At 40.5% G+C, this 26,353-nt stretch overlaps 1 protein-coding gene across 2 annotated transcripts in view; it reads left to right on the forward strand.

The window, feature by feature from the left end:
* Nucleotides 1–26,353, forward strand: part of osbpl3b (oxysterol binding protein-like 3b) — a 204,087-nt gene that overhangs the window by 60,929 nt on the left and 116,805 nt on the right. For both annotated transcript variants that reach the window (XM_078240221.1, XM_078240230.1), the window contains exons 3-7: nt 6,806–7,046; nt 8,934–9,050; nt 14,534–14,587; nt 15,459–15,572; nt 15,668–15,838. In XM_078240221.1, the coding sequence (XP_078096347.1) occupies nt 6,954–7,046; nt 8,934–9,050; nt 14,534–14,587; nt 15,459–15,572; nt 15,668–15,838 (549 nt within the window). In that variant the 5' untranslated portion in view covers nt 6,806–6,953. The remainder of the gene's footprint in view (nt 1–6,805; nt 7,047–8,933; nt 9,051–14,533; nt 14,588–15,458; nt 15,573–15,667; nt 15,839–26,353) is intronic.

Below are 26,353 nucleotides of genomic sequence, written 5' to 3' on the forward strand. Positions count from 1 at the left end.
ATTCTCTATCCCCTCTTGCAGGTTCCTCTACCTTTCTCCCTTGTTGAAATGCACCTAGCCTGTACCTGAAACATTTTTTTAAAGATTACCATAGTTTTCCTGTCAGTCTTTGACTCCATATTAACCTGGCTAGATCCTTAATCAAGGAATCACCTCCCTCATTGAAGTTGGATCTCTTCCAACTTAGGAGTTCTACTTTAGATTCTCCTTTTTCTCCTCCATTACTTATGATATGATGATCACCCATAACTTGCTGCATAGGCACTTGCATGAAGATATGATCCTCTTAAAATTGATAAAAGTAGCGTCCAATACCACCAGCACATAGCTACCAGATCAAATAACTGTACATAGCTTCCAGATCAAATAACTGGTAGATTGTGATAAGCAACTCAGGTGGGTATCCTCTCAATAGTAAAGCATTCAAGGCATCACCAAAACATATGATAAATAAGGCTGACAAACTAAAATAGCTGTGTGGGAATATGAAGTTGTGGCAATAATAGAAATGTGTTTAAAAACAGTGAGGGTTGGGTGCTTGTTTATCATATGTTTTGGTGATGCCTTGAATGCTTTACTATTGAGGATAACCACCTGAGTTGCTTATCACAATCTACCAGTTATTTGACCTGGAAGAATGGTATAGTAGCTATGTGTTGATGGTATTGGACACTACTTTCATCCATTTTCAGAGGATCATGTCGTCTTGAAAATATTTGTGTAAATGAGAGAAAAAGATTTGCAATCAATTACTACAGAACTTGGTAGGGGGCCGGACTTGGGGACTGTCTTAAAATTAGGGACACCCTGATTGGGCAGGGGAGGAGAATTTTTTTCTGTCTGAGGTTGTGTGACTTTGGAATTTTGCCTCTGAAGGCAGTGCAAGTGGGGTCACTGAATAAGGCAGAGATAGGTAGATTCTTGTTAGACAAGGGAATCAAAGGTCATCAGGGGTAGATGGGGACTGTGTAGCACAACACAAACAAATCAGCCATGACTTTACTGAATGGCAGAGCAAGTTTGAGGTGTCAAATGGCCCACTCCTATTTCATATGGCTGTAGAATTAAAAGATGTAAATTGCAGTGGTTTTGAGTTTGCAAAGGATTTTGTGCTAAACAAGCAGAAGCAATAAATATAGAGAAAATTCACTTAGTGGAAAATCTGCTTGAGAAGGAACATACTGCTGATTAGGCATTTATTTGTGCCTTCTTATTGAAAGATATAATTGTGATTTATTCAAAAATATCAGTGTTAAAACAGTGATCCTCTGAATTCATTCCTGATGGCTTTGACTTTCAACAAAGGAAGTTGCTATCAAGCTAACCTTGTTCAGCACATTTTCATCAGTATTTCAACTGAATGTCATTCTCGTCTCCAGGCACAATATACAAATGCATTAACCGAATGACTTTCTTGAGCTGAAAGGCCAATACACTGCTAGAAGAATAATTTGAGGAAAATTCAACCGAGAATCATCTGTCATTTATACAACCTGGCAGAGTCAAGACGACAAACCATTGAGTTGATCATATCACATTCTTTTGACTTTTACTATGGTAAAGGTATAATATAAATGAAGTTCTTGTTGATTGGATATTCAGTTTAGTTTTGAACCATGCTGAACACTGTTGGCTTAATTTTAAAGTACCATGTTCAAAAAGTGGGAAATACTGCAGATACCATTTACAGGAATATGGCACATTGCCAACTGTACAGAGGGGTTAAATTGTTGCTTGTGTTATACTCAGAAAAGACACTTCTGCCTTTTGAAGTTGGGTGGGGAGGTAATAAAAAATGTTAATCTGAGATTCTTGCAATATCATTCCTTCAGAATATTTCTGACACTGGGGAATATAGTTAGGAATAATGTTTTTTTAAAAGAAGCCATAATTGTTAATGGTTTGTAAAGCCTCTCCGTAGTAATGTTGACTGTGTTAATCTCAGCTGTGTTTGTCAATTCTACATTATGTACACAACGTATTGGAACATAGATTCCACATCTAAAAGTTTGCATACTGTGCTTAAAACTATAAATCATGCTCTGCCTTGTAGATAGTTATTTGGCACCTGACCCCAATAAGATGTAGGGCATTGCTGTAAATATTTTTTAAAAATGAGAATTTGTGATTGAAATGCAAAGAAAGTATGAAAGTATAAGATATTGCTTTGTAAGAAATGGAGAAAGATGTGCGATCTGACCATAATTTTTGCTTCTGTTATCTCACCAGGAGAACAATTATAATTAAATTATTTAGTGTGGATCGCTTTCAGATCAGTCCTCCACATTATTTCTGCCAATTGGCATCTACATCCTCTTGCATTGCAGTTGCTCTTTAATTTTATCAATGCTCAGGATTCATGTTTTTTATTTTATTTATTCCAAGGTTTACTTTCATTTGCCTAATTTTGAAGTATTCAAATTTATCTCTTTCTCCCTCAATTCAGTCCTCTGACATCGGGCTGGATATTTTCCTTTAATCTCTGCGGTCTTTCAAGAGGAAAGTGGGTCATTATCTGAAAAGGGAAAAAAATTGCAGGGTTACCAGGGAAAGGCAGGGAAGTGGCACTAGGTGGATTGTTCCTTTAGAGAACTAGCACAGAAATGGCAGGCAAAATGCTGTACTTGATTGTGATTTATTGGTGAGAACCAAATACAGAACTCGGTGTAGCTTACTGAACACAATATAGCCTCTGCATGACCAGGTTTTACCTGGTTATAGATCCAAGGGACTGGGAATACGTGGATAAGGCAGCATCTGAGGAGAGAGAAAGGGAGTTAATGTTCCACATCTGTCTGAACTGGAAATCTTACGGCTGTCATGTATTTTCCTGTAGAGATTATTGTTTGTTTGTTGCTGGACAAAAGTAAGGGCATATATTTATATAGTACTTTTCATGGCCCCAAAGCGTTTTACAACTAATGAAGTATTTTAGAAGTATCGTCACTGCTGTAATGGTGGAAATACTGCTGCAGTTTCATAAACAGCACAATGATAAATGATCAGGTATTCTACTTTGGTGATGATGGGCAATATAGAAGTCACTGCTGGGTCTATAATCTTCCAACTTAACCCTTTAACTAGTCATAGAATCCCTCCAATGCAGTGCATAGGATCCCTCCATTCGACCCATCAAGTCTGCACCAACCACAAACCCACCCAGGCCCTATCCCCTTAATCCCTATTTATCCTTGCTAGTCCCCCTGACAGTAAGGGGAAATTTAGCAAGCTATTAGCCGAGCGCTATTTGTAAGTAGATATATTCAAACGCTATTTGGAAGTAGATGTGGTCGAGCGCTATTTGGAAGTAGATAGTCCTCATTCTGTAAAATCTAACATTTGGCTGGCTTTAGCTTCATGGACAAAAGATTTATCATGCTTGTGAATATTTCCTAGCTCCTCCTGCATTCCTTTGCTATTTCATCACCCTCTTCTGCCCACCATCTTCCAGGTTAGTATTATCCATAAATTTGAACAACATTGTAATTTTGAATTCAAGTTGTCATAGAGTCATAGAGATTTACAGCATGAAAACAGGCCCTTCGGCCCAATTTGTCCATGCTGCCATTTTTTTAAACCCCTAAGCTAGTCCCAATTGCCCGCATTTGGCCCATATCCCTCGATATCCATCTTACCCGTGTAACTGTCTAAACCCTTTTTTTAAAAGACCAAATTCTACCGGCCTCTATTGCTACCTCTGGCAGCTTGTTCCAGATACTCACCACCCTCTGTGAAAAAATTGTCCCTCTGGACCCTTTTGTATCTCTCTCACCTCACCTGAAACCTATGCCCTCTAGTTATAGCCTACCCTACCTTTGGGAAAAGATATTGACTATCTAGCTGATCTATGCCCCTCATTATTTTATAGACCTCTATAAGATCACTCCTCAGCCTCCTACGCTCCAGAGAAAGTCCCAGCCTATCCAGCCTCTCCATATAACTCAAACCATCAAGTCCCAGTAGCATCCTCGTAAATCTCTTCTGCACTCTTTCTGGTTTAATAATATCCTTTCTATAATAGGGTGACCGGAACTCTACACAGTATTCCAAGTGTGGCCTTACCAATGTCTTGTACAATTTCAGTAAGACGTCCCAACTCCTGTATTCAATGTTCTGAACAATGAAACCAAGCATGCTGAACGCCTTCACCACTCTGTCCACCTGTGACTCCACTTTCAAGGAGCTATGAACATGCACCCCTAGATCTTTGTTCTGAAACTCTCCCCAACATCCTACCATTAACTGAGTAAGTTCTGCCCTGGTTCGATCTACCAAAATGCATCACCTTGCATTTATCTAAATTAAACTCCAGCTACCATTCGTCAGCCCACTGGCCCAATTGATCAAGATCCCGTTGCAATCCAAGATACTTTCACTGTCCACTACGCCACCAATCTTGGTGTCATCTGCAAACTTACTAGCCATGCCTCCTATATTTTCATCCAAATCATTAATATAAATGACAAGTAACAGTGGAGTTGTTTATGTCGAAGATAAATTGTAAGTCTGTTCCAAAGATCCTTGGAGCACTCAAAATCCACTGCATCCTTTTGACCTGACATAACTGTCTTAAATGTGATACTGGATGACTGTGTGGAGTTTGCATGTTCTCCTTATGTCTGCGTGGGTTTCCTCCAGGTCCTCCAGTTTCCACCTGCAGTCCAAAGATGTGCAGATTAGGTGGATTGGCCATGTCAAATTGCCTCTTGATGTCCCAGAATGTGTACATTGGGGATTAGTGGGGTAAATATGAGGGGTTACGGGGATAGGGCCTGGGAGGATGCTCTTTCGGAGGGTCAGTACAGACTCTAAGCCTAATGGCCTCCTGCCCTGTAGGGATTCTATGATTCATTGGTGCCCTTCTCTCAACATTATTCATTTCCACATTGTTCCAATAATACCAACGTTCAAATCCATGCTAGATTTGAACCACTTCTTCCAAGTAAAAGATGCCCATGAAATTTTTACCCATCTGAGCTAGACTGAGGCAGCAGAGGTGAAAGGTGGTTAGAAAGAAAGTCTGTGGATATATAATGACAAAGGCAATATCAATTCTGAAGCTGTTATTCCAATAATAATGGTTGCCTGCTGAGCAGGAATGTTTGGAATTTGCAAGCTGACCAAAAGAATGTTAATTTATTTACGCCAAAAGCTCTTGGCGTAATGCCCTTAATATAGAAAAATCAGGCTCAGTGCAGAATATGCACCTCCTTGAATTTCAGAAATCCATTTTCAGATTAAAAGTGGGTTTGTTCTGATGTTGTGAATGATAGAACAAAGAAGAAAGAAAATTACAGCACATGAACAGGCCCTTCGGCCCTCCAAGCCTGCACCGACCATGCTGTCCGACTTAGCTAAAACCCCCTACCCTTCCGGGAACCATATCTCTCTATTCCCATCTCATTCATGTACTTGTCAAGACGCCCATTAAAAGTCACTACCGTATCCGCTTCCACTACCTCCCCCGACAGCGAGTTCCAGGCATCCACTACTGTGTTTAAAAAGAAAATCTGCCTTGTACATCTCTGTTAAACCTTGTCCCTCGCACCTTAAACCGGTGTCCCCTAGTTATTGACTCTTCCGCCCTGGGAAAAAGCTTCTGACTATCCACTCTGTCCATGTCTCTCATAATCTTGTAGACTTCTATCAGGTCTCCCCTCCACCTCCGTCGCTCCAGTGAGAACAAACCAAGTTTCTCCAATCTCTCCTCCATAGTTAATGCCCTCCATGCCAGGCAACATCCTGGTAAATCTTTTCTGTACCCTCTTCAAAGCCTCCACATCCTTCTGGTAGTGTGGCGACCAGAATTGAACACTATATTCCAAGTGCGGCCTAATTAAGGTTCTATAAAGCTGCAACATTTCTTGCCAATTTTTAAACTCAATACCCTGGCCGATGAAGGCAAGCATACCGTATGCCTTCTTGACCACCTTCTCCACCTGCATTGCCACTTTCAGTGACCTGTGTACCTGTACACCCAGATCCCTTTGCCTATCAATACTCTTAAGGGTTCTGCCATTCACTGTATATTTCCCATCTGTATTAGACCTTCCAAAATGAATTTTATATTTTATATATATTACAAACAGCAAAGGTCCCAGCACTGATCCCTGAGGAACACCACTTGTCACAGCCCTCCATTCAGAAACGCACCCTTCCACTGCTACCCTCTGTTTCCTTTGACCAAGTAAGAGTTTTAACAACACCAGGTTAAAGTCCAACAGGTTTATTTGGTAGCAAACTAGCTTTCGAAAGCTAATGGCATTAGCTCCAAATAAACCTGTTGGACTTTAACCTGATGTTGTTAAAACTCCTTTGACTGAGCCAGTTTTGTATCCACCTTGCCAGCTCACCTCTGATCCTATGCGACTTCACCTTCTGCACCAGTCTGCCATGTACTTTGTGTTCTAGTTGATGCAAAAGATTTGCAACACCTAACTTAGGCTAGTGCAGCTCAACATTTAGGCCTCGTTTTTGTGTGGATTTGGCCTTCTAGAACAGTCTGTTGGTTAAAAACTGTACACTGTCCACATTCTCTGCAAAAGGATTGTACTGTTTATGGTAATTGAGAAACACCAGGGTTTTGATGGTCCATCAGAGTTTGCACCAATTAAGTTGGCCTCATTCATTCTTGGAAAACTGACATTGTGATTGATTGTATAGATTGTAAAATGGTTTTGAAATATTAGTTGTTCAATGTCTACATACTACCGACTGATATTTAGATATATAACTTAGTGTGTAGTTTTGATTTTTTTTTAGTTTATAAAAGTGTGTATTTAATCTGCCCATTATTGTTTTATAGGATGAAATGCTGATTAAAAACCACTGAAAAAGGACTCCCCCTCACTTAACCTGAGGCAATGCTTGCTGTTGATGTGAAAGGAACCAAAAGTATTTCGATTTGAATTGCTAATTTAGTGGTTCCAGAGAACATCCAGACCCACGCCATCATGAACAGTGATGAGCAAAGCATTACAGTGCCACAGAAATTATCAAGCCCCAGCCGGAGTTCCAGCAGCTCATTCAGACCGGATATTCGACAGGTACACCACATTTCTGTGTCGTTTACCCTTAGTGTATGTAAATTAACATGCATGACAAAGTCATACCTGCAGCCTGCAGCCACGTGCCCTTAACAAAAAAACAAAGTGAATGGATGTTTCAGACCATGCCTAAAACTCTCATGGCGCCTAAAATTAGTTGCCCACAAATGTTTGATTTTAGCCATTTTCTTTTTGCACAATATTAATGGAATAGAAACATTAACTAAACATTAACTCTGTGTAATAGAATGTTGTTTTGGTGTAGTGGTCTGTTAGTCTTGTGTAACAGAATACTAAATAAATGAAATAAAAGCAGGTGTGGTAGCATCTGTGGAGTGAGAAACAATTAATATTTGAGATTAACTTTACACCAGAACTGTTCTGGTATCTGTGTATTTTAGGTATACCGGTCTATATTGTACACAGGTATTTTTCTAGTAATTATTCGAAATCAAACATTCAACTAAAATTGAAGTTAGTGTTTTGTGCAACTTGCATTTTCGTTGAGACTACACCATGAATTCTAGTATTTTATTTGGAAACGAAGTGGAGATTGCTGAGGTATTTGAGATTATGCAAAGTTCTTAATTGATCATTTTAGCCTGCTTTTTAAGATGATGTAGTTTAATAAGGAATGTCTTTACAAATAGCTCTGAATGTTATGAATTTATCTATCTTTTAAATATAAATCTTTGTATAACAGCCCACCAAAGGATTACTTCAGATGATTCTCTCTGCGAGATTTAACACTAAAATAGATAATGATGTAACACTTCATGATTAAATGAGGCCTAATAAGCAAAGGGGGCGATTTCTTCTGTTCCCTATTAGTAATGAGTCATTAAGATATGTAAAACAAAAGTGTTTGATCTCCCAATACCTCAACAGATGCGATTTTAAGTGATGTAAAGTAAATTTAAGTTGACCAAGATGATATGGGTTAGGCCACCTGTTCAGGTCAGGAGTAGAAGGATGAGGTGGATAAATTTTCTGACTGGAGTTCTTTTTAATAATTTAGTAGGCTACTAGCAAATTAAAACTTGCTTGAAGAGCATGATCTGCACATAGTTGGAGAGCAGGAAATCCATTGAGGTTGCAGTTGCTATTGAATGACGCATTATTCTATGATAGGCTAGAGATTACTTGTTCATTATAGGCTAGAGATTGTGTTCACAATAGTACAAGAAAGATGTGCACAGCACTGTCCTTTCCAATTGAAAAGGTTGGTGATTCTGCTGCTCAGATGCCCAATGGAAGGGGTGGTACTTAGGAATGAAAGCCATACTCCAATGAAAATAATGATTCAGGCTGTAATGAAGGTGATTGCTAGCTGAGTGAATGTGGTCATCCAACCCTTCATACTTGGCTCTGCATTGGTTCACAGTAGAAAATATATACAGCTTAAATATGGTGGCACAGTGGTTGGCACTGCTGCCTCACAGCACCAGGGATCCGGGTTCAGTTCCAACCTCTGGTTACATCTGGTTGCTCCAATTTCCTCCCACACTCCAAAGATGTGCAGATTAGGCTGATTGGCCATGTAAAATTTGCCCTTAGTATCACGGGGACCAGCAAGATAAATACGTGGGGTTACATGGATGGGGGCTGGGTGGGGATTATGTCAGTGCAGGCTGAATGGTCTCCTTCTGCACTGTAGGGATTCTATGATTCTAAATGTGTCACAGAACAATAGACCCCACTGAGGTTATTTAAAATGTGCTATCTTTAAAACATCTTTGGGGGGGGGGGGGGGGGGGTAATGGAGATCAACTGAGTTCACAGGTGAATAAATTATTAGGAGCGACTGAAATGTGCCTCTGCAGCCCCTGTGAAATGTGTATTGTACAAAAATATCCTAAAGGCTTTGATTTTTCTTTCCTTGAACAGGATAGCTGGGAGATTGTGGAAGGACTTCGAGAAAGCGTGAGTAATATCCAAGAACCACAGAAGCAGGAAGGCTACTTGCTGAAGAAGAGAAAGTGGCCTCTCAAAGGCTGGCATAAGGTATGTATTGTCTATAAGGCAGCTCTGTGGTATGGTAATTGAGTACTCAAAGCATATATAAAGTTCTAAAAATAAGCATTGAGATATCATACTCAATTGATGTATTTTCATTTTTGGTGCATGTCTCTGAGCGATATATTTTAAATCATTTCTGCATGACATTATGGGCAACACAGTATCAGTTTCAGGTAGGAAATCCCATTTGGTCTATTTTACCAAGTGATTTTGAACCTTTTTAGTTGAAGGACCACGATTTGTACCCCCCCTCTCCCCCAACCAAATTATACCATATAATTGAAATATGAAACTGCTTCATGTCAAGTGTATCTTAATAGTGCTTTTAAGGAAATAGGTATTTACTTGTATTTAATTACAGATTACTAATAGACATAGTGATCTTCATGCTGCTCTCGTCTGCTGCATTGAGGTGAAGAGCCAACACACTTCGTGCTGCACTTGTGCCGTTTCACTTTGTTCCCATCTCCTTGCCAATATGAAGCTCATTTGGCTGCCTACATTGTCCACTTTGCAATGCCAGTTTTTTATGTAGTATGCGCGCCTCCCCCCTTTCCCCCCAGCAGTGTGAGACATTGATCCACTGATTTGGTGCATTACTGATAATTTGGAATCACAGTTGTTAACAAAAGAGCTGCATTTCCTTTTAAACTCATTATAGGTTCTTATTCCCCCACCCGTATTTGCCATCCCAAAAAGAATCCTCCTACACTTCCAATTTTCTTCTGTAAGTTGATCCCCTTATGCTTAAAGCTGGTACATAGCATAAACACTTACTTGGCTCCAATTTTCTGGAACTTATTTTAATTTGTGTGAATTGACATTCATCTTTTGGTACTTGTCCAGTTTGAGATTATCTGCAAATTTGGACAATACTTACCTGTAAATCACCATTAAAATTACATGAAGCAGTGGGCCCAAAGCAAACTTTGTGACACTCAGTGACTGACGACCAACCAGATATGTCTATGCACTGTTCTCGTATCTGATACCTTATCAAAATCTAGGTAGCTAACATCTGCCATCTCTCCTCTATCTACTCACTCTGTCATCTCAAAGAAATCCAATAAATGACACGACTATGATCTCCTACTTTTGAAACCCAGCTGACTGTCCCATGTTAGCTCATGCCCCTCAAGATGCTCCCTTTTTCTGAGCTTCACACTGTTTCTCAATAATGGAAATAAAGCTTACAGATCTTTAATTTGATAGTTCACCCCCACAACAGATGCACACTTTTTGAAACTGTTTAATGGTCCACTGGGATTATTTGGCTCGAGTGCATTCAATTCTGAAAAAGTATCCGCTGAAGCATTCACAATTAAATGTTTGACCAAATTCCTTCGGAACCCCAGGGGTGAGATCTGTCAAACTGGGAGTCTAATCTCCCTTGAACTTCAACAACCTCCACAAATTGACTGATCTGTGATTTTAAAAAAAATTCAGTCAACATTCGCATAGTTTGGCATTTCTTTTGTGAACAGTTTAGAAAAGCAGCAGTTAAGTACTCCAGCAATTGTTCTGCAGCAATGTTTTTATCTCAGGGCATCATTTCCACACTGTCCATTTTTAATAGGCCAAAGTCTTTTTGCACTCTTTACTCTTGACTTCTGATTTATATTTCCAGCTTTGCTTTCCTTGCGATTCTCCAGACAATCTTTGCAGATCTCATGATCTCACCATTGAAACATTTTGGCCTGATTTTGCAGTTGTAATGACAGGAAATTGTCAGCATTTGCTGTTATTACTTGTCTGAAACTGACAGCAGTTTCTGGAGTCTGTGTGTGTGTGTTACTGAGTGAGGAAATCCACCATGAGTGTGCTTCTGAAGTCTTTGCAGCTGGCAATCAATTAGAATTCACTGAGCTGGCAAGAAGTTCCCCTTTACATTGTAATATCACTGTTTAAAAATAGTTCCACCTTGTTAATGGGAAATAGCTGCTGCTAGACAACGTGTATGGAAAACTAATATTTTATTTGCATAATGTTAACATTTTCCAGTGACAGTTCCATATTCTCATAACATTTTTTAAAGTTTGATACTTCTGCTTCTAATATGCATTTCCCAATCTTTATTTTGCTTTGTTTAAAAAAAAGTAATAAAAATTGAAGGATAATAAGGGGTGGCACAGTGGTTAGTGCACTAGGGACCCGGGTTCAATTCCGGCCTTGGTCACTATCTGTACATTTGTGTCTGTGTGGGTTTCCTCCAGGTGCTCCAGTTTCCTCCCACATTGCAAAGATGTGCAGGTCAAGTGGATTGGCCATGCTAATGTTTGAGGATGTGTCGGTAAGGGGGATTAGCGGGGTAAATGCATGAGGTTACGGGGATAGGCTGGGAGTGGACCTGAGTAAGAGTCTCTCTTGGAGAGTCAGTGCACATTCAATGGGCTGAATAGCTTCCTTCTGCACTGACAGGATTCTACAAATCAGTGCTACTTCCAGGTATGTTGACTGTAAATATGCTCAAATGTGATTGGCTGTTTACCCTGCTTAATGGCATGACTTTTCTTGGTGACCCTCCATACTTGATGTCAGAAGTATCGTTGAGAAAGGTGATATCTATGCCACACAGATTGCAACAACTTTGTGGGCAACTTTCTTCAGGTCAGTGGTGAACACACCCCCTCATCATTGATTGCAAAATTCAGGCCATTGTATGCTTCCTATTTCTTCCTAATGCTTTTCACAACCTGGTTAGCAAGTTAACTGGCCTTACTATTTTTATTCTGTCTTTGACCTATTTCAAAGATGAATTCTTGTTGCACCTTAAGTTCTTTCCTTTTGAAATGATTCCAATTTTCTTTCTGGGATATTGTCCCATTTTACCATTCCCACGCATTCTCTTGTAATCTAAAAATCAGTTTTAAAATTTAACCTTCTTATTTGTAGACTTGATTTTAATCCATTGAGAACTATGTCTTCAGTTGGCAGGGCCTGAGATTCTGGAATATGCTCCATGAATCTATTTGCCTCTCTCTCACACTTCAAATATATCTGCCTGGCCATGGTAACCAGTCTTCATGACATCTTGTCTTGTTTGGTGTCATCCTAACATGAAGTAGTTTTTTTCTTGTTTACTTTATCAAACACTTCAATATTTTGAACACCCCTGTCAAATTTCCCACTAAGCTTCTCCTATGTAATGAGAAGAACTCTGGTTCATCTCAGTTTTCTGTGTAAGTGAAGTATTTCAATTCTGGTACTATTCTAATACATCTCTGCGGCCTCATAGATTCCCTACAGTGCGCAAAAGACCATTCGGCCATCAAGTCTACACCGACTCTGACAGAATATTGTACCCAGTCTCTCTCCCCCACCATATCCAACCCACACATTTACCATGGCTAATCCATCTAACCATCACATCTTGAGACACTAAGGGACAATTTAGCATGGCCAATCCATCCAACCTATATATCTTTGGATTGTGGAGGAAACCTATGTTGACACGGGGAGAATGTGCAAACTCCACACAGATGGTCACCCAAGATGAGGATTGAATACAGGTCCTTGGAGCTGTGAGGCAGGAGTGCTAACCACTGTGCCACCGTGCAGTTCATCTAAAACTTTGACATCCTTCCTAAATTGAGGTGCCCAGAATTCACCACAATATTCCAGATGATGCTTGACCAGCTAAAAGCTTAAACATCTGTCAAAGTTTTGAAACAGCCAAGCCAGATGGCTGAGTTCTTGAAATAATGAATTAAAATAATGGGGCGAGTTTAATTAATTAGCTCTGAATCTCCAACTGGGCTAGCTTTTCATTATTGCACAATGCAAAATTTAACTTTACCCCAAGAGATAATCTATTCTATTGCATCTATTTACAGTGGTGTTCGTACAATTGCCAGTTGCCAGCCATGTTATTTAATGGCTACTTGCCTTTACCAATCACAACACTGTCATAACTCACTTTAGTAAACACAGATATAGCATAAGCTGCAGCATTTCATGATGAATTGTAAAGGAAGCAACACCATTTTTAGTCACCTTTTATACCAATGATGGGCAACCTAGGTGAGTGAGTGGCCCTCCTTCATCTCAAGGGGCTTGTTCACGGACCATGACCCCATGAATAAAATTAAATACATTTAATGCAAGCTGAATATTTAATAATATTATTATAGAAAATGCTTAATCATTTATATGTTAACTTCAGAACAATGAACTTCAAATGATAAAACAAAATAAATTATTCCCACTTTGGACACAGTGGGAGTGCATGGCTCTCACAGTCGATGCTGTGTGCAGTCAGCATGCACCTCATTTCACTGGTCCTTACTTTACGTGAGAATCACTTCATCAAACTGACAGGAAAAAAACGAAATGGATGGAAATCAGTGGAATGTGGCAACCCTGCGCGCGGCAACAGTCAACAAAATGTCTCGTGGGATGTGGGCTGCAGGTTCCCCATCACTATATTTGATATGCTTCTCCCCTGCAATCCATGGTTCACACCTCCTTCGCTCTGCAGATATGATTTAGAAAGGCTTCCAAAACACACAGCCATCTTGATGATTCTGGAAGTTCTGAAATGTAGCACATTTCTGAAAGTGGGTAAGTTCTAAATTGCAGCATGTGGAGTTCCCAACCTACTACCTTTCCTACTCTGCTGAAAATAGCCAAATGTGGACTTGGGGGAAGGAGTTCCACCTCACCACATGATAACCATTCTTCTTTTCAATTCCGACCACACAATCCTGATCTGTGCCAGTATTTATAAAGTCAAGGATCCCGTATGGTTTTTTTTTTTAGCCATCCTTCTCAACTTGCCCTTCCACCTTCAAAGACTTGTACCCCAAGGTGTCTCTGATCTCAGCTCCTGCAGCCACTTCAGAATTGTATTGTTTGTTATATTGCGTCTCATTATTATTCCTACCAAAAGTGAGTGAATCACTTCACACTTTTCTGTGATAAATTTCATTTGCTCGCTGTTTGAACAGTGTATGTTCTCTTAAGGTCCCTTACAAATCCTACTCCCATTTTGCCACAAATAGTTAGAATATAGGTAGTTAGTGTTTTAATACTAAATCCAGTGTTGCATTCTTTAATGATTCCTTATTCTACTACTTCCTGCAAATTCCTACTTCCAAGCAGGTATCCCAATTGTATACCTCAGTTGATATAAGGAATGCTTTAGAAACTCAGTTAAACAATATCACCATCAAAATGGAAATGAGGATTATTTCTAACTCTCTTCCCAGCTAAGGCACATCATTTGCTTAAACCTTCATAAAGTGAGTGTTGTTGTAAGAATCGTGGTTAGTAACAGATATATAGATTCACTTTTTATGAATTGTCTGTATTAGTTTGAGAGCTCCTGCGGTTTGCTGCAAGGTTGCTTTTTTTGTACTGTTTTATAGGGATATGAATTCACGGTTTGTTGTGCAGTTATCCAAACACATTAACCACTTTTTTCCCCAAATGGATAAACCTTGAGTAAATATTCTTATTTTCATTTCCAGCGATACTTCTTTTTAGACAAAGGGATTATGAAGTACTCAAAATCTCAGGCTGACGTAAGTATAGAAGAATAATAATTTGAAGGAGTATTTTTCTCCTACTGTCCCAGCTGAAAGCTATATAGGATCATCTTTAAATTTGCTAGTTTTTTTTTGAATAACTACATTAAAATTCTTCAAGAAATGTGCCCTCCTTCTTATGGTTCCCAACATCGAACTCTGAATATACAAACTGGATAACAAAATTAAAACCTCAAACAAAAGGAATGAAGTGGTTCCCCACTAGTATTTCAGAACATTTCGAATACTCAACTATTTGAATGCTCTCCTGGCTAACCTCTTGTTTTCCATCTGCTCTAAACCAGAGTTCATCAGAAACTTTGCTTCCTATTTTCTAACTCTCAGCAAGTACTGTTCACCCATCATCTCTGTGCTTCCTGACTCTCACTGGCTCTTGGCCCACTTTGATTTTAAAACAGTGATCCTTGTGTTCAATTCCCTCTGTCTTTGCCCTTCTTTTCTCATTAAGCTCCTCTGATAATTCTGTCCCTCCAACTCTGACCTCCATGTGTATCCCTCAGTTCTTTCTCCTCACCATTGCCAGCTGTCGTTCAGCAGTCTGTAATCTTAAACTTTGGAATTTCTCTCGCAAAATCTCTCCATATCTCTCTCCTCCTTCAAGCCTCTCCTTGAAACCTTACTGATTGACCAAGCTTAATGTCCTACTGTCTCCTCTGACTTGGTGAGAAGTTTTGTTTCTGTTCCTTTGAAGTGTCTTGACATATAAAAGGTGCTATTTGAATGAAAGTTATTGTGGTTTAACATTTGGCATTGTTGTGGTTTAATATCTGGGACATCAGATGGAGATCTGCTAATGCTGTACCTATGTCTGCAGAGGGTGAGTTTAAAAACATGTTTTTTTTTTAAGATTGAGAAAGGAAAACTTCATGGATGCATTGATGTTGGGTTGTCTGTGATGTCAATAAAGAAGAGAGCAAAACGCATTGATCTAGATACAGAAGAACATATATATCATTTGAAGGTACTCGCAGTATTCTGTTTGCTGGATCTACACTGACCACTTTTTAAAAAAACTATGATAACTCAAACACTTGAATGAAATGTTATCTTTGCTAGGTAAAATTCCAGGAGTCTTTTGATGATTGGGTAGCAAAGTTGCGTCATCACAGACTATACCGCCAGAATGAAATTGCCAAGTTTCCACACGATGTGACGAATCACTTCTTCACAATCTCGTCTGCCGCAGACTCGTCACCGAGCTCTTTGGACTCCCCTTCTTTCAGAAAGGTATCCCAATAACTAAAACTTTGTTCAATCCAGTTTCAGCAGAAAATGCTACAGATGACACTGCTTTGGATCCTGCGGGATGTGATTTTGAAATTGTGATCATGATGTTTTCTTGCCATTCCACATGGTGCTCCATATAACCAATCAGCTGAAAATTGACTGAATTTAACCATGCATTTAGAATCAGATGTTGGACCCAAGCTTTTGGGTCCTTGATTATAAATTTACACTTGGTTGTGCAAACTCCAGAGGTCTCAGATTCAGTGTTGAGTCGATGCTGAGTTAGCTGTTCTTCGTTAAGGTTACCAGTTGGCCCTTCTTTCTGCTTATGGTTCCCAACATAGAACTCTGAATATACAAACTGGATAACAAAATTAAAACCTCAAACAAAAGGAATGAAGTGGTTCCCCTCTAGTACTTCAGAACATTTAGAATACTCAACTACTTGGGCGAGTAAAATGAAAAACCATCCACATGACTAATTCTTAATTGCTAACCATCCACATGACTAATTCTTAATTGTGTGCATTAATGTTGAACAGATTCAAACTTTGATGTCTGAACATATACAGATAGAATGGTCACTTTGATTAAGATTGAAGTGCTATCATCTTCCATGAAACTGCTTCTGCAAGAATAGGTGCTTCTAAAATGTCATTGGATCAGCTAGTATCTTTCTTGTATGAATAGTCTGTGGATTCAAATTCTACTCCAGAGACTGGAGTGTGTAATCTAGGTTGATTCTTTGGAATGGTGCTGTGAGTGTGTTGTCTTTTTGGTGATTCAGTCTTTCAAATGAGATGGAAGTAAAGAAAAACCCCTGACATTATTTGAAGAGGAGTGAATTTCATCTGCTGTCCTGCCTAATATTTATTTTTAACCATGTTTAACCTGATCATAGTCAAAACAGAAAATGCTATAAATAACTCAGCAGATCAGGCAAAGTCTGTGGAGGGAGAAACAAAGTTAACATTTGATGATGGAAAGCTTTTGGTTGTTGTGTTATATTTAAATTTTCTCTTTTAAAGCAAAGTTAATTTACACGGTTAGTCTTTTTTAAAAACAAACCAAATTAACTAGCTTGCAGAACATCACAGCTCCCTGTGTATTTCAAGTTTGATGTAATGAAAGTTGATTATCTCATCCTAAACCTATTGGCCAGAATGGTGCTAATTCATTCAGGTAACAACAGATATCAGTAAACCTGCACTTATGGCAGGGAAGAGGGGTAGCCAATTTTATTGACTAGCCTACTGAGAGTCAGATTAAAGTGCTATCATCTTCCATGAAACTGCTCCTGCAAGAATAGGTGCTTCTAAAATGTAATTGTTGGATCAGCTAGTATCATTCTAGTGGAGGACATAGAGTTGAAGCCCTCTCACTAGCTGAGGGGAGAGAGAAATGAACTAAAGGACACGAGCTGTCATTGAGGTTTTAAAAATGACAGGTCCAAAGCTACCAACTGAAATAAGTGTTCAGCTTTTGGGGTTAAGAATTGCCTGGAATGGAGGAAAATGGCAAAGATAAGTAAATCAGTCCATTGGAGGAATAGCGTGTGGGGATTATTGTTTATTTTCTAATTTTCAAGAGGAAGAATGAGATTGAATGAATTAATGGTATTTCCGTTGTGTTTGTTGTATTCATTTGCTATCTGTAGATTTTTTTAAATTTATTAATTCCAGTCTAGCCTCATCTCTTTGTTTCTCAGTTTATCTCTGGAAAAATTGGTGAAGTATACATAAAGACACAGGAAAATGGCAAATATTCAGTTCAGATCATGAGGAAATTCTGTTGTTTAATCCCCTGGGTGTATAACTAGATATTGGGCAGTAAGATTTACTCAAAGTAAGACAGTCAGACTGCTTACAGGCTAAAAGACTATCTAAGACAGGACTGGCACTTGCAGAAATAATATATTAAGGAAGTGTGCATTATGTCAAAGAGCTCACCAAAACACCTGAGAAGCAACTTCCAAACCCGTGACTGCTACCATATAGAAGGACAAGGGCAACAGACATGTGGGAATCACCACCTTGAAGTTCCCTTCCAAGCCACTCACCACCTTGACTTGGAAATATATGCTGTTCCTTCACTGTCACTGGTCCTGGAACTCCCTCCTTGACAGCACTGTTGGTGTAATACTCCACGTGGGCTGCCATGGTTCAAGAAGGCAGCTCCACCACCACCTTCGAGAAGGCAATTAGAGATGGAAATATGATTTTGAACGTGTGCTCTAATGTCCCCATTATTAGTGAGCGGTAAAAGTATTTTGAGCAAAACCGTTGATGTGTAGTTAAGTGATTCACTGGATGAGTGCAAGCTAGCGTTTTCTCGAAGATTGCTCTTCAGGAGATTTTCTTTAGCTGTGTGTTAATTGTATGGTAGACCCAATTGGAGGTGTACCATTTGTGTTCTGGAGGCGTATGTAGTTAATTAATCTTACCCTTGTGTTTATCATTATTATGAGTGAGTCTGAGGTGTTAGTTTTGCATGCTGTTTGAGATTAAAAACAATAGGATAAAGAAGCACTTTATGCAAAACAGGGCATTCCTTCAAGGTTCTGTGGAACGATATTGATGCATTTATCTGAGCCGAACATGAGCCGCCTTAACATCCAGAATTACTTTTTGAAAATTAGGAGATCTGTTTAAGGTATGAGCTGCAGTTATGTTTTTCCCTATCTCTGATGCAAATAGCTTTTGATTTACGTAAACACAAGATAAGATCGTGAAACACTCTTTAACATGGGAGCACTAATGAAGTGAAAAGTGCAGCACTTAAAACTAAAACTAGGTAAGTAGTAGTCAGCTGGAAAGACTTGAACTATAGCTTTGAAATTTTATTTTTAACATTGTAAGAAAGAAACTGTGTCAATTAAAATAAGAGCAGCAATGTTTTTTCAAATCCTGGGCCTGTAATGCTCCCATCTCTGCTTCACTATCCCAACCCTATCTGATGTTTCTGCTTTCCCAGCTTATGGTAAAGCTGTTATCTGATCATTTTGCTTTGGTGAATTAGTATAATTCATATCTGATTTTTTTCAAACTTTTAATACAATAGTGTACAAAGAAAATTACAGCACAGGAACAGGCCCTTCGGCCCTCCAAGCCTGCACCGACCATGCTGCCCGACGTAACTAAAACCCTCTACCCTTCCGGGGACCATATCCCTCTATTCCCATCCTATTTATGTGCTTGTCAAGAAGCCCCTTAAAAGTCACTACTGTATCAGTTTTCACTACTTCCCCCAGCAACGAGTTCCAGGCACCCACTACTCTCTGTAAAAAAAATCTGCCTCGTACATCTCCTTTAAACCTTGCCCCTCGCACCTTAAACCTATGCCCCCTAGTAATTGACTCTTCCACCCTGGGGAAAAAGCTTCTGACTATCCACTCTGTCCATGCCTCTCATAATCTTGTAGATTTCTGTCAGGTCTCTCTTCAACGTCCGTCGCTCCAGTGAGAACAAACCAAGTTTCTCCAACCTTTCCTCATAGCTAATGCCCTCCATACCAGGCAACATCCTGGTAAATCTTTTCTGTACCCTCTCCAAAGCCTCCACATCCTTCTGGTAGTGTGGCGACCAGAATTGAACACTATATTCTAAGTGCGGCCTAACTAAGGTTCTATAAAGTTGCAACATGACTTGCCAATTTTTAAACTTGATACCCCGGCCGATGAAGGCAGGCATGCCGTATGCCTTCTTGACTACCTTCTCCACCTGCATTGCCACTTTCAGTGACCTGTGTACCTGTACACCCAGATCCCTTTGCCTATCAATACTCTAAAGGGTTCTGCCATTTACTGTATATTTCCTATCTGTATTAGACTTTCCAAAATGAATTACCTCACATATTTGTCCAGATTAAACTCCATCTGCCATCTCTCCGCCCGAGTCTCCAACTGATCTATATCCTGCTGTATCCACTGGTCCTCATCGCTATCCGCAAACCCACCAACCTTTGTGTCGTCCGCAAACTTATTAATCAATCCAGTTACATTTTCCTCCAAATATATATATTACAAACAGCAAAGGTCCCAGCACTGATCCCTAAGGAACACCACTTGACACAGCCCTCCATTCAGAAACACACCCTTCCACTGCTACCCGCTGTCTTCTTTGACCGAGCCAGTTTTGTATCCACCTTGCCAGCTCACCTCTGATCCCATGCGACTTCACCCTTTGCACCAGTCTGCCATGAGGGACCTTGTCAAAGGCCTTACTGAAGTCCATGTAGACAACATCTACTGCCCTACCCTCATCAATCATCTTCGTCACTTCCTCAAAAAACTCGATCAAGTTCGTGAGACATGACCTCCCCTTCACAAACCATATTGCCTCTCACTAATATGTCCACTTATTTCCAAGTGGGAATAAATCCTGTCTCGAAGAATCCTCTCCAATAATTTCCCTACCACTGATGTAAGGCTCACTGGCCTGTAATTACCTGGATTATTCTTGCTACCCTTCTTAAGCAAAGGAACAACATTGGCTATTCTCCAATCCTCTGGGACCTCCCCTGTAGTGGAGATGCCGGCGTTGGACTGGGGTGAACACAGTAAGAAGTCTCACAACACCAGGTTAAAGTCCAACAGGTTTATTTGGTAGCAAATACCATAAGCTTTTGGAGCACTGCTCCTTCGTCAGATGGAGTGGAAATGTGCTCTCAAACAGTGCAAACAGACACAAAATCAAGTTGCAGAATACTGATTAGAATGCGAATCCTACAGCCAGCCAGGTCTTAAAGGTACAGACAATGTGGGTGGAGGGAACATTAAACACAGGTTAAAGAGATGTGTATTGTCTCCAGACAGCACACATGGAGCAGTTGAACCAGGAGCACTCCTCGTCACAATGGATGTCTCGGCACTCTACACCAGCATCCCCCACGATGATGGCATTGCTGCAACGGCCTCAGTACTCAATGCCATCAACTGCCAATTTCCAGATGCAATTTTACAACTCATCCGCTTCATCCTGGACCACAATGTCTTCACCTTCAACAACCAGTTCTTCATCCAGACACACGGAACAGCCATGGGGACCAAATTTGCACCTCAATATGCCAACATCTTCATGCACAGGTTCAAACAAGACTTCTTCACCGCACAGGACCTTCAACCGATGCTATACACTAGATACATCGATGATATTTTCTTCCTTTGGAGTCATGGTGAGCAATCACTGAAACAACTACATGATGACATCAACAAGTTCCATCCCACCATCAGACTCACCATGGACTACTCTCCGGAATCGGTTGCATTCTTGGACACACGCATCTCCATTAAGGACGGTCACCTCAGCACCTCACTGTACCGCAAGCCCACGGATAACCTCATGATGCTCCACTTCTCCAGCTTCCACCCTAAACACATTAAAGAAGCCATCCCCTACGGACAAGCCCTCCGAATACACAGGATCTGCTCGGATGAGGGGGATCGCAATAGACACCTCCAGACGCTGAAAGATGCCCTCATAAGAACAGGATATGGCGCTCGACTCATCGATCAACAGTTCCGACGCGCCACAGTGAAAAACCGCACTGACCTCCTCCGAAGACAAACATGGGACACAGTGGACAGAGTACCCTTCGTCGTCCAGTACTTCCCCGGAGCGGAGAAGCAACGGCATCTCCTCCGGAGCCTTCAACATGTCATTGATGAAGACGAACATCTCGCCAAGGCCATCCCCACACCCCCACTTCTTGCCTTCAAACAACCACGCAACCTCAAACAGACCATTGTCCGCAGCAAACTACCCAGCCTTCAGGAGAACAGTGACCACGACACCACACAACCCTGCCACAGCAACCTCTGCAAGACGTGCCGGATCATCGACACGGATGCCATCATCTAACGTGAGAACACCATCTACCAGGTACACGGTACCTACTCTTGCAACTCGGCCAACATTGTCTACCTGATACGCTGCAGGAAAGGATGTCCCGAGGCATGGTACATTGGGGAAACCATGCAGACGCTACGACAACGGATGAATGAACACCGCTTGACAATCACCAGGCAAGACTGTTCTCTTCCTGTGGGGGAGCACTTCGGCAGTCACGGGCATTCAGCCTTGGATCTTCAGGTAAGCGTTCTCCAAGGTGGCCTTCACGACACAGAGTCGCTGAGCAGAAACTGATAGCCAAGTTCCGCACACATGAGGACGGCCTCAACCGGGATGTTGGATTTATGTCACATTATCAGTAACCCCCACAGCTTGCCTCCTGGGCTTGCAGAATCTCACTAACTGTTCTGTCTGGAGACAATACACATCTCTTTAACCTGTGTTTAATGTTCCCTCCACCCACATTGTCTGTACCTTTAAGACCTGGCTGGCTGTAGGATTCGCATTCTAATCAGTATTCTGCAACTTGATTTTGTGTCTGTTTGCACTGTTTGAGAGCACATTTCCACTCCATCTGACGAAGGAGCAGTTTTCCGAAAGCTTATGGTATTTGCTACCAAATAAACCTGTTGGACTTTAACCTGGTGTTGTGAGACTTCTTACTGTGACCTCCCCTGTAGCCAGTGAGGATACAAAGATTTCTCTCAAGGCCCCAGCAATTTCCTCCCTTGCCTCTCTCAGAATTCTGGGGTATATCCCATCAGGCCCTGGGGACTTGTCTGCCTTAATGTTTCTCAAGAACCGCAATACCTCCCCCTTTTTGATCTCAACATGACTCAAGCTATCTACACATTCTTTCCCAGACTCATCATCCACCAAGTCCTTCTCTTTGGTGAATACTGACAGAAAGTACTCATTTAATACCTCACCCATTTCCTCTGGCTCCACGCATAGATTCCCTCTCTTGTCCTTGAGTGGGCCAACCCTCTCCCTGGCTACCTTCTTGCTCTTTATATAGGTATAAAAAGCCTTGGGATTTTTCTTAATCCTGCTGGCCAATGCTTTTTCATGACCCTTTTTAGCTCTCCTTACTCCTTGCTTAAGTTTCTTTCTACTTTCCTTGTATTCCACACTTGCCTCGTGTGTTCCCAGCCTTGACAAATGCTCCCTTTTTCTCTTTGACTAGGCTCACAATATCTCTCGTTATCCAAGGTTCCTAAACCTTGCCATACTTATCCTTCATCCTTGCAGGAATGTGCTGGTCCTGAATCCCTATCAACTTAAATTCGAAAGCCTCCCACATGCCAGATGTTGATTTGCCCTCAAACATCTGCCCCCAATCTACATTCTTCAGTTCCTGCCTAATAATGTTGTAATTAGCCTTCCCCCAATTTAGCACCTTAACTTGAGGACTACACTTATCTTTATCCATCAGTACCTCAAAGGTTACTGAACTGTGATCACTGTTTCCGAACTACTCCCCTACTGAAACATCGACCACCTGGCCGGGCTCATTCCCCAATACCAGGTCCAGTATGGCCCCTTCCCTAGTTGGACTATCTACATACTGTATATGAGCAGTTACTCAAATCAGCTAGTGTATTAGGAATTGGAGAACAATCTAGGTAACAGTGGAAGCATTAGCAGAGGTAAGGGATGACTGCAACTTTATCAGTTTCTTATTATGCACTCGTTAATATTGTTGGAAAAATACTATTTGGTGTTTTGAAAATAAACTGTAGCAAGTGCTTATTAGACATCTAAGTCCATATTAGAATAAATTGAAACAACTAAAGACAAACTCCTGTAAATTTTGACAAACAGTCATCCTTTGTAAAAGTTTTAGCTGGAAATCGAATTGCACATTAAGTTTTTAATTACTATACTAACCTTTCCACTGTGCAAGCTGGCATTGAATTCAAACTCAATGGCTGGGACAAAAGCCTCCTCAGCCAAAGATAATGGAATGAACAATTTTTAAACCCTGCTCCTGTTGATGAAAACAACACTCTTAGTTCTGCACAAATTGGCAATCCCACTCAGCTGGTATTGAAATCTGAGAAATTCCCACGATAGTGCAGAGTAAATAGACTTCACTTTGAACCAGGATTATACTGTTCCTCTTTTGTGTACGACTGCTGTGGACACATACTGAAGGATGGAAGCTTCTACTTTAGGACCTGGTCACCTCTAATTAGCAAAAAATATAAAATTATATTTGAAAAGTTTAGAATCTTGAATCTAAATAGATGATGCACATCCTGTTTTTCGTGGGCTATTGACTTATCATGTGGGCTGCCATTGAATCATAATTAAAGTTTAGACTTTGGAGTTTTTAACTTGACAAAACAGGATCATTGAATTAACTTTTGCTTAATTCCAAATAACTAATTCTAGACTCTGAATAGGATAGAATCCTTACTGTGCAGAAGAAGGCCATTCAGCCCATTGAGTCCACACCCCCATCCCATCCCCAAACCCATGTATTTACCCTGCTAATACATCTAACCTGCATATCATGGGACACTTAAGGGGCAATTTAGCTTGGCAATCCACCTAACCTGCACATCTTTGAACTGTGGGAGGAAACCAGAGCGCCCGGAGGAAACCCACGCAGACATGGGGAGAATGTGCAAACTCCACCCACAGTCCCCCAAGACCAGAATTGAACCTAGGTCCCTGGTGCTGTGAGGCAGTAGTGCTATCCACTATGCCACAGGAAAATTTAAAATTGTTGATATTGGGATAACACTTTTTAGTACTGTGTAAACTTCAACGTGTTTGAATAGGTGAAGTTCAACTGCTTTGTAATGTATCTATTATGGAATTAATTAAAATCAAGGCAAAGCTTCAGTTCATATCCTATGATGTCAACTCTTGACTAGAAAACAACAAAGACCCAAAGATTTTTCTGCAGTATTTGAGTAGCCTCTTGTCACTGCAAACTTCGAATTTGACTAATGATATCCCTTTCCAAGTCATTAATAACTCCCATTGTCTGGTGCTTCAGGCTTCTCTGCATTCAGTGGTACCTGATTTTAATTAAATTATTCATCAAATGTGATGCTTTACTTTTATTCCATGCCATCTTGCTGCCACCATTACTCTGCAATAAAAGATTTGTTGCAAACCCATCTATAAATCAGCTACAATTCCTCATTGTTTTTTTTCATTCAAGGCAAAACCAACATTCATTTCCATATGAGCATACGGACATGTAATGGGTTATTCAGCACCTTGAGCCTGCTCCTCCATTTAATAAGAGCATGGCTGATCTGATCGTAATCTCAAATCTGAACTTTGCCTACTCCCAATAACCTATCACTCTATTGCTTATCAAAAATATTTCCAGCTCTGCCTTAAAAATATTCCAAGACTCTGCTTTCGCCACCTTTTCAGGAAGAAAGTCCCAAAGACACCGAATGCCCTGATTGGGGAAAAAAAATCACCTCATCTCTTTTTAAATGGGTGACCCCTTGGTGTTAAATAGTGACCCCCTAGTTCCTCTCTCATCCTCTCCACATCTGCCCTATCAAGACCCCTGGGGATCTTTTGTGTTTCAATCAAGGTGCCTCATACTCTTCTAAACTTCAATGGATAGAAGCCAAGTCTGTCTAACCTTTCCTCAAAAGACAACCTACTCATTCCAGGTATTAGATTGGTGAACATTCCCTGAACTGCTCCTAACACACTTGCATCCTTTAAGTAAAGTGACCAATACTGTACACCGTGCTCCAAATGTGGTCTCAAGTGCCTTGTACAAGTGAAGAATAACCTCCCTACTTTTGATTCCTCTCGCAAGAAATGATGTTCTTTAGCCTTCCTAATGACTTGTTGTAGCTGTATACAAGCCTTTTGTGGCTCATGCACCAGAACATCCAGACCCCTCTGCACCTCAAAGCTCTGAAATATCTCTCCATTTGGATAGTAAGCTTTTTCATTCTTCCTACCAAATAGACAATTTCAAATTTCCCAACATTACACTCCATTCGCCAGATCTTTGCTCACTTGTGTAATCTATCTATATATTTTTGTAGCCTCCTTGTAACCTCTTCACAACTTACTTTCCTATCTATCTTTGTGTCAAAAGCAAATTTGGCAACCACCTCCAAGTCATTTATATAAATTGTAAACAATTGTGGACCCAGCATTGATTCTTGTGACACACCACTCATTACATTTTGCCAACCTGAAGAAGATCCATTTATGCTTATTTCTGCTTCCTGTCAGCCAGCCAATCTTCTATCCGTGCCAATATGTTACTCCATATACCATGAGGTATTGTTTTCCACAATAGCTTTTGATATGGCACTTAACAAGTTTAAGTGCTGCTGGTTTCCCTTTCTCCACTTTCTCCCTTTCTCTAACATGGGTTATTTCCTCAAAGAACCCCAGTAACTTGTTTAAACATGATCTCACTTTCATAAAATCATGCCACTGAGCAGGTTATTGCTAAGTAAGTGCTGCTTGATAGCACTATTGATGACCCCTTCCATCACTACTGAGAATTGGGAGTAGGCTGACGGGGCAGGTATTGCTGTGTTGGATTGTTCTGCTTTTGTGTACAGGGATTACTTGAGCAATTTTCCACACTGCGGGGGTAGATGCCAATGTTGCAGCTATACTGGAACAGCTTGGTTAGGGGTGCAGCAAATTCTGGAGCACA

The sequence above is a fragment of the Mustelus asterias genome, chromosome 2, assembly GCF_964213995.1.
Source record: "Mustelus asterias chromosome 2, sMusAst1.hap1.1, whole genome shotgun sequence".
In the NCBI taxonomy this organism is placed as follows: Eukaryota; Metazoa; Chordata; class Chondrichthyes; order Carcharhiniformes; family Triakidae; genus Mustelus; species Mustelus asterias.